General features: G+C 40.3%; 1 protein-coding gene across 2 annotated transcripts in view; it reads left to right on the plus strand.

Annotated features, from left to right (window-relative positions):
• Window positions 1-13751, plus strand: part of SPIDR (scaffold protein involved in DNA repair) — a 311226-nt gene that overhangs the window by 208881 nt on the left and 88594 nt on the right. For both annotated transcript variants that reach the window (XM_024192845.1, XM_024192846.2), the window contains one exon: window positions 1864-2138. In XM_024192845.1, coding sequence (XP_024048613.1) covers window positions 1864-2138 — 275 coding nt within the window. The remainder of the gene's footprint in view (window positions 1-1863; window positions 2139-13751) is intronic.

The following is a 13751-nucleotide window of genomic DNA, read 5'->3' on the forward strand; positions in this document are numbered from 1 at the left end:
CTCCCATCTTTGAGCCTTCTTCCCCTTCCTCTTGTGTCCTTTCTTTAAAACACGAACGATTGCCTTTAATAGAAATAAGGTCAAGATTTTAAAAATGACTAGTGGTTGTGGGTACCTCAACTTTGGATGCCCAACTTAAGACACTTTAAAGAGGCCTGGTTGATAGAGAGTGAATGTCTAGCACTTTCTGAAAATCAGACCCCTTTAAGGTATTTTGTTGGACGCCCAAAAATGGAGGCACCGAAAATAACTTGTCACTTTTGAAAATCTTGGCCAGAGTTTCAGATGACTCGCTTGCAAAGCTTTCACCATTCCCATAATATCGGATCCCTCTTTTTAGGCCTGGGAATGAAAAGGTTAGATATATCAGATCAAACCCTAACCTGACTTCACATTTTTAACCAATTTCCACTATAGATGTGCCAAAACCAGAATAATTTACTCACACTCCTACACTTTGGAGGGTTCAGAAAAAATGGGGCCTGTATCCAAACCATCCTTGGTTTTGGTTTTGCAAAACCAAACCCAACAAACAAACTTCTAAAAAACCAAAAACACTTTCTTTGAAATGTCAACTAAAAAGCTCATTGTTTCAACCTTGTTTATGTGGGGTATTTTTGTATCAGCGTAGCTTCTCTGCAGAGCTGCAAATATCTTTATACACTGATGCAGTGCATCTACAGTGGAGTTTGTATTGGTTGCAAGTACTTAGATTTAGCTACATCAGTGCAAAAATTCAGAATCAGCAAGGACTCAGCTAAGTCTACACTATGCAGCTTTTAGTGACAGGGCTGTGTCACCACAGCCGTGTCACTAAAAGGCACACCGTGTAGCTGCTGTTTGTCGGCTCTCCTGTCGACAAAATACTTCCACCCCCAATGAGCGGCGCTTTTTTAACACCTCTGAAAGACAAAAGTTTTGTCGTTCAGTTGCTAGTGTAGACATAGCCTAAGTGGCTGTGAGCCACTTATGGTAACAAGTGCCCTTTGAATTGCACTATGTTCTTGAAGACCATCCTGGTCCTACTGACGTCAAAGGGAGTTTGGCATTTATTTGAATGGTATCAGGACAAATCCATTCATGCTAGCGAGTGACAGCTAGTAGGGATTAATTTTATGTAGTGTTTTACTAAAAGAGTACTGAAAATGGGGTTTAGAATAAGGATGGCAGAGGGGAGATTGAGGGAAACAACAATTTTGCTATAAGAAAATGCAGGTGTTTAAAATGGGATGAATGTGGTTACTGATATGGGATGAAGCAGCAGACAACATGGCTTTTATTCCAAAATAAACTTACTTTTTTCAGGTGCAGTGAAAGAATGGAAATAGATAGGGAAATAGATTAGGGTTCCTGTTTTCCTCATCAGTAATCTGGTTCCTTTGACATTGTAGTTCATCAATTTGAGAGCTGAATTATTGCTTCATAAAACTATGCACCCTTGTATTTTCCCTCAATTTAGAAGTTGTAGAGTCAATTTTGAAGGCTAATGCTACAATTTAAAAGGAGGTAATAATTAGAACTACCAAGAATTAAGTAAAACATAAAATGGTGATAAATACTAATGCCAATTCTTTCTTCCCCCTACTGTCACCCTTGTCTCACATGAACTGAATTTGTTTAATCCAAGGCAACAGTTATACACAGGAGACCACTGTGTGCTGAACTGTAGGGTTTCTTGTGCATTTATTTAAAATCTTAGATGAAAGCTGGCCATGTGTGTAAATTATAGTTTATATATACTAAATACTTTGAAAATAATCTTGTGATGCTTTTCTATAATGAATCTTGTTGAATTTTACTTTGTGTCACTACATGGTTTCATAGTCCATAAAGTAATTTAGTTTATGGCTTTGTCTTTACCAGGTTGCTTGTACCAATACGATTACGCCAAAGACTGTACAGACTAACAGCAACCCTGAATCCAAACTACATCCCTTTGCACTCAGTGCCCCGAATGACTCTCTCCTAGAAGTGGTGGAAAGCCAGGGAGCAGCGGGGTGGAAGGAAGTGCAGGTACAAGTGGTTGTCCAAAGGGCATATTATCTACCTTCAAGAGAGCGTTTCAGATGTCAGCTTCAAGGAAATAACCCAATTCGTTATGCAATGCCAATCTTAAATTCGGATCTGCCAAATGTTAGGTGAGTAATAAAACACTTGCAAACTGGTCTGGTGGGGTGATAATATTAGGGAAACAAAACAGGGAGGGGAAGTTGGGTCTGGCATTCTGATGCCCTCAGCTAACACTGGCTAAATATATTAAGCAAGGCCTAGTGTTCTAGTTGTAATAATATTACACCTCCCTAATAGGCACAGGTGCAGAGCACCACTGATGTTACCTGAGGGAGGGGATGATCTGACTTCTTGCCTAAGATTCCTATGCTGCACCAAGAACTATTGGCAGAAAGTTGAAAAATGAGTGACTGGATGATTTAAAATAGGTGATGATTATGTTCCTGTCTTATATTATTACATGAGTTGCACTGTACAGCTACTAATTCTGTTACCTAACAGTTACCTAACTATTTCAATCTTTAAAGCACTTGACAAATAATTAATTGATCCTCTTATAACACCGTTATGAAACAGGAAAGAAAAATTAGCTTTATTTTAGAAGTGGAGAAACTGAGGGCTTGTCTAAAATGGGGATTTTACACTGATGTAGCTGCACGAGTACAACCCTCTGGTGAAGTCAGGCCCCACTGAAGTCAGTAGCAAAACTTCCATTGACTTCAGTGGGACCAGCATTTCACCCTTAGTGCACCAGTGTGAAAAATTATTGTACTGCACAGTTACATCAGGATCCGTGCAAAAATCTCCAGTGTACACAAGGCCTGAAACATCTTAAAGGCTTAGACCAGCATTTTCAGCCTCTTCTTCTGTTTCTTCCTTTGCCTCTTGCAAATGGAATGTTGTTAGTGTCTGCAGTGTAGGAGAGTCACAATGGGATCTCACTTTTCCAGTGCAGAAGACATGCCAGATGCAGTTCCCTCTTGATGCCAACAATACTGGCTACTGCTGCAACTTTTCGTTCTCATTGTTTTGACCCTAAAAGTGCAAAGCAGAATTGGAAAAGAATGAAATAAAATGAGTGTCTGTGATTATGACCACCATGATTTTTATTAAATCCCACTTTTGGGGTGTTTCATATCTTAGCACTTTCAAATCACATTGAGTTGAAACTTTATACAGCAAATACATTAAATTGTGTTCTCCTACAAAAAGCTTTATTAAGGTTAAGTTAAGGTTGCAGGCATGTATCAGAGTTTTGAGTGTATATGCCTTTCAAGACCTCAGGAAGTCCCTGCAGAATTTTGGAGCTGCATAAGAGTGTGGCTGTACATGGATAAGTGCCTCAGACCCCCTGGGGAGCCGAAGGAGGCTCATGAGGGACCCTTCAAGCCTTAGGGCCCTCACTGGGGATACTTCCAATCACACCCCTGTAGGCGATAGAAGGCTTGTGAGCACTCCACTAGCCTCAAAAACTCATAGAAGTTCCTCAACCCTCATTTCTCTGCGAGCCTTATGATGCTCTACAGATGCCAGTCAATCCCTAATCTTTCTCCACAAGCCTTAAGAGGCTTATTTTTTCCCACAGAACTAAAACTGGATCATTAGCCACTCAACAAACCTCAACAGGATCATCAGTCTTCCAGTGTTCTTAGGGCTCATCCATAGGCTCAAGTTTCACAGGTTTAACTGAAGCCAGTTTAAAAACTGTGTTAAATGAACGCAACTTTGTGTCCACTATTACAGAAAAATGGTAGAAAACTTCTGTATCGGCAAAAAACCAACCTGCCTATGTTTCTTTCTTCATAGATTTTAAAGAAGGGACTGAAATTGGGCTTCTGATGGAAAACCATTTGCAATTTTAACTATGGAGTGGCTATTATCATTCCATAATTTAGCTCAATTATGGTCTAAAATCCTAACTCCCTCCCCTCCTTTTCCGTTTCAATGTTTAAACAAACAAACAAAAACTTGCATCCATGAACACAATTCCAGATCGTCTTTAGTCTACACCCTTCACAGGAGTGGGGTGACACCACACACAAATCTCAGATTGTATTTTTACATCAAACTTGAAATAAAAATAGATCCTTTTGACTTTGGACATTAAATCCCTCAGTTCAGAACTGGATGAATGGTTATACAAGCAGATAACATAGGGTTCTGAGCTTCTAAATACTCCCTACAGCTGTAGCTAAGCTGTCTCATATACAGTAGTTAAACTAAGCCATGATAGTGACTTAGAATTTTTGAAAGCATTTTAGCTGAGAAGTGATCCTGACCAGTATCAGCCATAAGAAACTTCCTTCTACATCAGAAACTTTCATGCTCATCATCTTAAAAGTGACCTGGTTGGATCACTTCCTCACCAAGCTAATGAGCTCCTTCATTTCCTGTCACAAGTTACCATCCCCTAGCCTAGACAATCCCTTAAACCAGCTGCCAATTCTTTACCTAAGACGTTTGTCATGCAAACAAGATGTGTATCTTATGAGAGAATATGAGTGAGCAGAAGTCTTTAATTTGTATACAAAAGTTTGAACTAAGTATCAGGGCAGCCCAACCGTTTATTGATTTAAGCTGTTTCTGACAGACTGTTTTACAGTTTTCTTATTGTTCTAGCATCTAAATGTCACTGCAATGGAGAAACATTTTTTTAAAAAGGCAGTAAAATGAAAAGAGGCAGAAAATAAAATATGGAGCAAGGAGATGTTAATCCTGGTTGTCTGCCTGGTTGTGCTGGATTTGCATCTGGAATATAGTGTTTAGTTCTGGGCACCTAAATTCTACAAAAATATTTACAAATTGTGGAGGATTTTGGAATTTTCTCTTAAGAAAAATTTCAAAAACTGTTGCTAGTGTAATGTAAATGGATGAAGTACTAAAAACTGTAATACCTAGCTTTATATAACTACTGCATAGGTACTTATATAGTTTGTACCTACAGTAAAGTGCAATCCTTTACTGGTAGGCAAATGGACTAGATGACCTAATAGGTCTTTTGCATCTCTAATATCTATTAATCTATGAAATTTGGGGTTCTGAGCATTTTCCAGGACACTTAAAAACCACTATATTTACCATTCCCCCCAGTAATGAACTGCTCTTGAAGATGTACTATACATGCTTAGCGAGCAGGTAAAGGAAGAAACGTGCCTTGCCATGATTCTTTTTCTTTCCCATTATTGTCTGGCACACATATTGCTGCTGTTCTCCCCTCTTGGTGAGAGAGTAGCTTTTTTCAAATCATGTGAAGTTGATTCTCAATTAACTTGCTTTACATTTGCTTAGAGGCATCTGTCTGGAGAATTATGGGGTGGTTTGCCTGAATGAATTCAACCCATCCCTAGAAGAAGGTGTGGCGCACAGGTGTAAGCCAAAAACGTCTCCATCTAACATTACTCTTTTCAACTCTTTTGGAGAGAGCCTAATTGGTAAGAAAATACAAAAAATAAAATAAAAAAAAGACACCCTTTGTGTTAAGGAGCCTTCTGCTGATGAGATGCCTGATTTGCTGAGTCAGCCTTGTATTTTGTGTTTGTGGTATCAAGCAGTGTATACTTTGGATTTTGTTCTTGCCAGTATCATCTTGTTGTGAGTGAGCTACTTGAGTTCAGGAAAATGTAGTTGGTTAGTTTTATTCCTTAAGGACAGGAATCATTATGTAGTAGTTAGTGTAACCAATGCTCAAAGTTTGAAGGGTTACTGGATAATTAACCAATCCAAGAGCTCAAAAGATTTGGGGTTGGAAAAAGGATGTGGCCTATTGAGGAAAATCTTAGTAACTTTTAAAAGAGAACAGTGCTAGTTATGGCTGTGAATCCACATTTTAAAATCTTTGTGTGTGAATATAGGAATTTTTCATTCACTTCTTTTGGCATATGTCCTGACCTACTTCCCACCTGAATGTTAAAATTCTAGCTTACAATAACATTCTATTCTCAGAATGTATACAATTTTTTAAAAAAAGGTATGTAACCCCCTTTTCCCTCTTAGTAATGAATAGTCCTTTTATTCTTTCTCTCTATCTTGTATTTTCTAGTCACTTTCCTTGTCAGGGCCTTGAGAAGCAGCCAGGGCTGACTCCACCATGCAAGCAGAACCCCAGAGAAGCAAATAATTAGGGAAAGCCAAGTGTTTGTGTGTATAAATAGGGGAATGGGGGTAATGTACATTTCCATTTTGACTAGGGCAGCAAAAAAACTACAACCATGTCTGCTGGGATTGTTTGCTTCCTAGCAGGTTGTTGTGAGTTTCTACACAGTGTATGCCTACGTAATGCCAGGTAGAAAGGATCTAGTGACCTGCGCCAGTCCTCTGAAACTGATTTGTAAACTCTATCAGGATCATCTTTCTTCTTTCCCTTCTTCCCTCTTGCAGTCTTAGGACATTCTCATTCCAATTTGTCTTAGTGCAAACACAGTTGCATTATGGATCAAATGCTACAGTTAACATTTCTAGTATCTCTGGTGGTGTTTAGGTAAGTCATGGTGTCTAACTTAAGGAAAATCTCATCTTGAGGTATAAAAGGCCTTTTTAAAATTAGTAGGTTTTTAATGTGAAAAAGGTCTGAGATGGAAAGGAGAGTAATTTTAAAGATCCATGATCACAGATGTTAGCATCTGTCAAAACGTTTTCTTTTGTGGCCGACTTTATTCTGTTTACAGCATTCCAGTCATTTTTTCAACAAAACATTTCTCAACAGTGTGTTCTAAAACGTATGATGGATTTTTAATTGCATTGGATTTCTGGGGTACAAGTGGGAAGTAAACAGGAAATAGGTAACTGAAGGCTCTTCACTGCAATTCATAAACTAGAACATTTTCCTTGATTTCCTTTTTGCAGCTGCTTCTTGTGAGCAAAGATATGTGCTTTTAATATTCTTGTAAAGTTGTCTAATTGCTACTTGAAAGGCTTTTAATAGTTCCCTAAGCAGTTTGAGAAAACATATCCACTGCAGTTCAAGGACTAATAACTTGTTTCTGCTTTTCTTTCTTTCTCTGAGTAGAGTTATGTCTATACTACAAGTATTACAGTTGCAATGCTGCATCTACTGTATCTGCATCTACCACTGTATGCTGTAATGCAGATGCTTCCTACATCAACGGATGGGGTTTTTCTGTCAGTGTAATTAAATCCCCCCTCTGAGAGGCGGTAGCTAGGTCGACGGAAGAATTCTTCCACCAACCTAGCCATGTCTATGCTGGGGATTAGATTGACCTAACTATGGTGCTCAAGGCATGAAATTTTTCACAGCCCTGAGCAACACAGTTGGGTTGATCTAATTTTTAAGTGTAAACCAGGCCTTAGTGTCCTTCACAGTAGGATTGTTCATTCCCCCCTCACTCCCCATTCTTTGCCCCTTCTATAAGGAAAGCATCGCCCTGATCACAGCAACTGACTGACCAATGGGGTTTTGAAATAGAGAAGAAAGAGACAGTTTGCTTTTTGGGAGTCCAGCTTTGGCATCTCACTGTCTGGCTGAGACATTAAATTATAATACATTTTGCGCCATTGATTCCCCGTACATCCCTCCCCAAACTCATTCCTGAAAGGCTGCCTCCCAGGTGCTGATTATAAAGTTTGATCGATGGAACTTCAACTCCTTCCAGTGCCACTCCTCCACAACACTCTGGCGTGGTCTATACTAGGAAATTAAGTTGGTATAACTGTTGCTCAGAGGTGTGAAAAATCCACATCCTAAGCGACACAGTTAAACCAACCTAATAGTATAGGGTATAGTGCTTAGATTATCCACAAATACAAAGTTAGTTTTTAAAAGTCATATGATACATACAGTACATAATCAGCAATAACCCAAATTTAGGTGAATAGATTTAACAATACAGTTTAAATAGTAGAATCCGAATACTCGGGTACATCACTCATGAAAAGTTGTAAGGAGATTTGGTTGTGGAAAGCAAAATATATCAATGAGTGGAGATTGTCCCTCAGTAATTGAGAATTAGGTTGGTTGTCCATTTAGAAAATACAATCCATGAGGAAAGTATTTGTTACTTTCCTGACTGTGCTTCTCATCGGCACTCCAGCTCATCCCTGCTGGTATTGCCGATGTCCAGTGATATGTTCTATGTAGATGTCTCTCGACCACCTGGTGGCCTCCAACACCATGAGTTGACGCATCAGCCGAGCGTAGCGTTGACCGATTCCGCATTCTCTCAGCACTCGCTCGTTACTGGGGTCCCATGCACCTAAAGCTCCGACAATCAGTGCGTGTGTCTGGGCCTGTGTGTCTGGACACTAGCTCTCAAGGTTTCGTCCAGAGGGGCATATTTCTCTACCTTTCGAGCTCGGACATCGTGGAAGGCCGGAGTCCTGTTCTCAAACGGCACTGTGATGTCCACCGTGATGATCTTCCGGTTCACATTGGTGGTGATGATGTCCAGTTGCAGTTGTCTGTCAGTTCCGGGGATGGCAGAGTTTACGGCCACCTTCCCCACGGGTGGGGGGATGGCTCTGGCCAGGCAATCTTGGATGGCATTGTGTCGCAGCTGCCAAGCTCTGGAATGGGGCTTGCAGCTACACAGGACATGGGGTAGCATCTCGTTGGCATAGCCGCACTTCCTGCATCGCTTGTCCCAATTCCCATGGTGGACGGCTCTGTTCAGTGGGATGCAGTTGAGCTGGGCCCTGTGGATGAACCTCCAGTCAGCAAATCGGGTGAAGCTGCCCCCGGGGAGGAATTGTTTACTGGTGTCCCACTTGCACATCACCTCGAACACCTTGCCCTAGTCGGGCTTTTCATACAGTGGTGGCAGCCCTATAAGTACACAGATAGAAGGTAGCTCCCTCTGAAGATTACTACTTTGTTCAAGAAACAGTAGAATTCCTACTAATCTGTGGTTTTCCCATTATTATATACATGCATGTTTACTAGCTCACTCACTGTTTCTCATGGAACTACCATTATGCACAATTCTGTATTCACTACCACCTACATTGTAATCACTCCCTTCTCCGTCCTTTCCCCCTCCCCCACTGAAATGCATACAACACTAAGGGCTTACCTATGCTTAAAATGCTACAGTGGCACAACTGTACTGCTGTAGCACTTCAGTGTAGACACTACCTATGTCGATGGGAGGGGTTCTCCTGTCAGCGTAGGTAAAGCAGCTAAGTCAACAGAAGAATTCTTCCTTCGACCTAGAGCTGTCTACATGTGGCCTTAGGTCAGCTTTACAACACTGGTCGGGGTGTGGATTTTTCACACCACCAACATAGTAAAAGCCTCCTAATTTTCTAGTGTAGACAAGGCCTAAAGTGAATCACAACCTGTAGTTAGGGAAACTTTATATGAACATCTTCATTCTCCCTGTCTTTTCTCCCTCCCCTTTTCCCTCCTTTTCTCCCCCCCTCCCCCCACCAGTTTTGTGTCTGTGCACCAAGTATGAAAAACCTAATGATTCTGGAAAGAATATAGAACAGGGGTCGGCAACCTTCGGCATCCGTGCCAAAGGTGGCACGTGGGCTGAATTTTAGTGGCACGCTGCAGCCAGCTGGGGTCCTGGCCACTGGCCCCACTCAGCCCACTGCCGGCCTGGATTATGGAACCCCAGACCAGCAGCAGGCTGAGCGACTCAGCCCATTGCCGGTCTGGGGTTCCGGCCACCGGCCCCTTGCCAGACGGAGTCCCGGCTGCCGGCCCCGCTCAGCCCGCTGCCGGCCTGGATGGACGGAACCCTGCTGATCTGGCATGCAAAACCTTTTACTGGCACGTTTAAATTAATGAAGACTTGGCACACCACTTCCCAAAGGTTGCCAACCCCTGATACAGAACAAATATAAGAGTAGTATTGTTATTCCCCATGTGTTATCTAGTGGTAGAAAACCAGTTTAGGGAGTAGAAAGCGGGCAACTTGCAAAGGTAATTTTCCAGCCCTGGAGCAAAGATCAAGGTATGTGCAGTCACTGTTCTCAGATTGTAGTTTAAACTAGGGATAGTAATTTTCCAGCATCTGTTATTTCTCAAGAATTATTCCAAGATGGTCTACTTAAAAGGTATGGAATTTTCCCCCTTGTTTTTGACCTCTCTTCCCCTTGAATTTTGTGTCTTTGGAAGTTGTGTGGCTGACGGTGCTGAATGCAGATATCTTCCATGTGTATTTTAACCCCTACCCCTCACCCAAATACATGACTTGAGGCTGACCTGGAGGCAGTGTTTTAGTCATGCTGGAGCAGCTCTCCAAAACTTTTATAAAAGCCAGTTTGTGTCTCTGGAATTTGTTATCCTTCTACTATGGTGCAGAAGGCAAGAATCTCAGATACAGTGGTGATAAATGCATTATAAATACCTCGCTAGAGAGTTAATAGTTGGGTGAGACTCTAAATGGTCCCAAATATGTTGCCTGGAATTTGTACATGCAATTATATTTTTGCTTGAATTGTGTAAACACTGTTTGTATGTGCAAATTCAAATATTTGCATGTGCAAATAATTGTACATGCAAAATTAGAGGCCTGTTCTGAAAAAAAGTCTTTGTAAGTTGATCTGTAATGGGAGGCTTGCCTGAGTGAAAACCACCTATATTAACTTTTAAAAGTAGTCATCATCAGCCCCAGAGAAGCCATAATTTGAAAATAACTAATAGAGACACATTGGAGAGAAAATAGGAACGTGGCTTTAGCCCTCTTAATCTTACTCGATTGGACTCAATTCATTTTATTTTATTTTTTTAGGGACAGAGTTAAAAATTTTGGAACATTCATTAGAGTCTACATTCAGAGAGTTTTGATAGAATCAGGCCATACTGGAGAGTCTGACATGGCAGGGCTTTACACATCCAATTCTACTTTCCTCTCTTTAGCCTTTGATGTTGCAGTGAAGAAGAAATTTCATATTCATTGTTTGAATAAGAATAAGCGTATTTTAGGCTACAAATTATAATGACTTTACACTTATCCATATTCATAGTGGGACTTTTGTGGCCATATTTGAAATGCCCATTCTTTTGTGCATCCACCAAAATCCCACCTCTGTATAACTTGATATTTGTACTGTCACCCCACTCTTTCCACTTCCCCTTCCTCTGCCACATTGTGCTGATTTACTTATATATTTGTCTAACTTAGTTCCAACCACCAATTTTCATCATGTTGAATAGTGTCCTTCATATCATTGGGAATGCTTTTGAGTGGAAAGAGGACCTTTAGATTCTAAACATTGTGTCTTCTTATGTGTTAGTGCTATCGTGTGCAGGGCTATTTACAATCTAAATAATAATATAGACCCTCAGATTTTTCAGTTTCTGAAGGGTGGGATTATCCTGTACACTCTGCACTAATAAATTGGTATAAAAGATAAGGAGCATTGGGAAGATATAAGAATAGAAAAGAATGGTCCTTCATAAGGTCCATCTTAGTTCTTATCTTACTCCCTTTCTTATGTGCTATGGGGGAATACCAGGCTGTAATATGTGATTTTAGTGATAATTAAGATTTCCTCTCTACCTCTATCAGTTCATTTCAGTCCTGATTTATCATTCCTGCTATTCTACGTCTGTGTTTCTCCTGGACAGAAACTTCCAGCCTTCCCAAACTGTGTCATTGTTTAATGGTGTGGCCAGATATCCAATATGGACCAAATTCATTTCAGTCAGTGTCTTAACTCCTTTTCCCCCACCCGAATAGAATCATAATTGCAGCTTTGTTTGTGTGTAGACGAGCACATACCTCAAAATGATGTAAGTTATGTGTGGGAAAACTACTGCAGTAAATAAATATGAATTTATTATTTAACAAACTTTGTAATATATGTATAGTTGTATAGGGGTTAAAAGGGATTATTTGCTGCTGTTGTTACTTACTTCTGTGGCAAGAAAAAGGAAGTGATTTGCACTTCTCTGACAAAGATTTTAAATGTTTTTATAACTCTGAGTTTTAGATGTTTCATTTGAGGCCTAAATTTGGCTGCAGTACAAGCTTCTCTGGATGACCTATATTAGAAGCACTTGAGGTTAAGATTGAATGCAAATGATTCAGAGCGATTTTTCTTTTAAACTGCCAGAGTGATGTCATCAAACTATACAGAATGTAAGTGGAGTGGGCTTGGTTCCTCTTAATTAAAGATTTTTCTATTGCATAATGATAGGACTTTTGACGTTTTGGTTCTGTATGATTGGGTCTTAATATAGTCAAAAGACTTTACTATCTCAGTGCTTACTCCAGAATTTATTAGAGCTATAGATTTCTTCACAGTCCAATAGGGTGAACTAGGAATGAATTAATATTATGTAGTGTGGTGTACCTTTCATTTTTTAAAAAGCAACAGAGGGTTCTGTGGCACCTTTAAGACTAACAGAAGTATTGGAGCATAAGCTTTCGTGGGTGAATGCCCACTTCATCAGACGCTTTCATTTTTTGTGTGTCTGTCCTTAATGTCCCTTGAATCCATGTAGTTCCTGCACTGGAGTATTTTTGTGAGTGAACAGGGCACTTATCAACACCAGGGTTCCCGATTGAATTCAGATATGATTCACGCATTACTGTAGCAGATGTTTTTGCTTTTTTAGATCAATGCTCATGTTGTGAGGCTTTTTCCCTATCCCCAAACAGATGCCCAGATTTTTAAACACTCCATCCAACATGAGAGGGGAAAAGTGCCAAGATGTGAATATGGTCATTAGGAACAAAAATACTTTTATGTCATCTCTTATATATGGCACCACAGGTTAATCAACCACCTTAGAATAACCTAAATACAAAATATAAGAGCTTGTTAACTAAAGAATTCAGGACCTCATTTCTTGGCAAAAGTCATTTCCATTTTTCACTGGACTTCTATTTAATACTAAATACAGGTTTGCTTGGCACAGTGGCTGAACTAACAAAGGCTGCTTGCAGCAGTCATGCTCAGTACTAAATGTCTAAATATATCAGCAATAGGAGACCAGCTGCCAGGGCTGGGGGACCCAGTTGGTAGTGTTAAATTTTGAGAAAAGAGAATTTTTAAGTAAACACCCTCAAAATCAGGGAAATCAGTGAGTCTGATTCTGATTTCATTTAGACCAGTGTACAACAAGTAACTACACTGAGGCCAGTGGAGTGTTGTGGTTGTTTAAAAATAAACTAAAAAAAACCCCAATGTAAATGAGAGGAGAATCAAACTGTGTGCCTCAGAGTGCTGGGAGGTGGTTGGGAAGAGTGATAGCAAAAGAGATGGAAAAACATTTTGGTGGGGAAGTGATGGATAGGATAACTGTAGTGGGTCAATTTAATTGGTCAGCTACACATATGTAAATGTTGATGTGAGCGGGGTTGTATTCATGTAACTGAGTGCAGAACTTAACTCGGTGCTTTTAAAAACTACCCTGAGTCAGACTGCTATTGAATGTTTATTGCTTAGGGCTTGTCCACATGGAAACTTAGTATGTGGCAAGCTGGGGTGTAAATGTACAGCTGATTAGCCTGCCATGTGCTAACTGGTCAAATGGCCCCTGGTAACTCATACTAAAAGTTCCCTAGTGTGCTTTCATAGAATCATAGAAATGTAGGACTGGAAGGGAGCTTGAGAAGTCAAGTCCAGCCTCCTGCACTGTAGCAGGACCAAGTAAACCTGGACCATCCCTGACAGATGTTTGTCAAATCTGTTTTTTAAAACTTCCAAATATGGGGATTCCACAACCTCCCTTGGAAGCCTATTCCAGAGCTTAACTACCCTTATAATTAGAAAGATTTTCCTCATATCTAACCTAAATATCTCTTACTGCAGATTAAACTGCTTTCTCC

The sequence above is a fragment of the Terrapene carolina genome, unplaced genomic scaffold (genome assembly GCF_002925995.2).
Source record: "Terrapene carolina triunguis isolate 2854851 unplaced genomic scaffold, T_m_triunguis-2.0 Scaffold58, whole genome shotgun sequence".
Lineage (NCBI taxonomy): Eukaryota > Metazoa > Chordata > Testudines > Emydidae > Terrapene > Terrapene triunguis.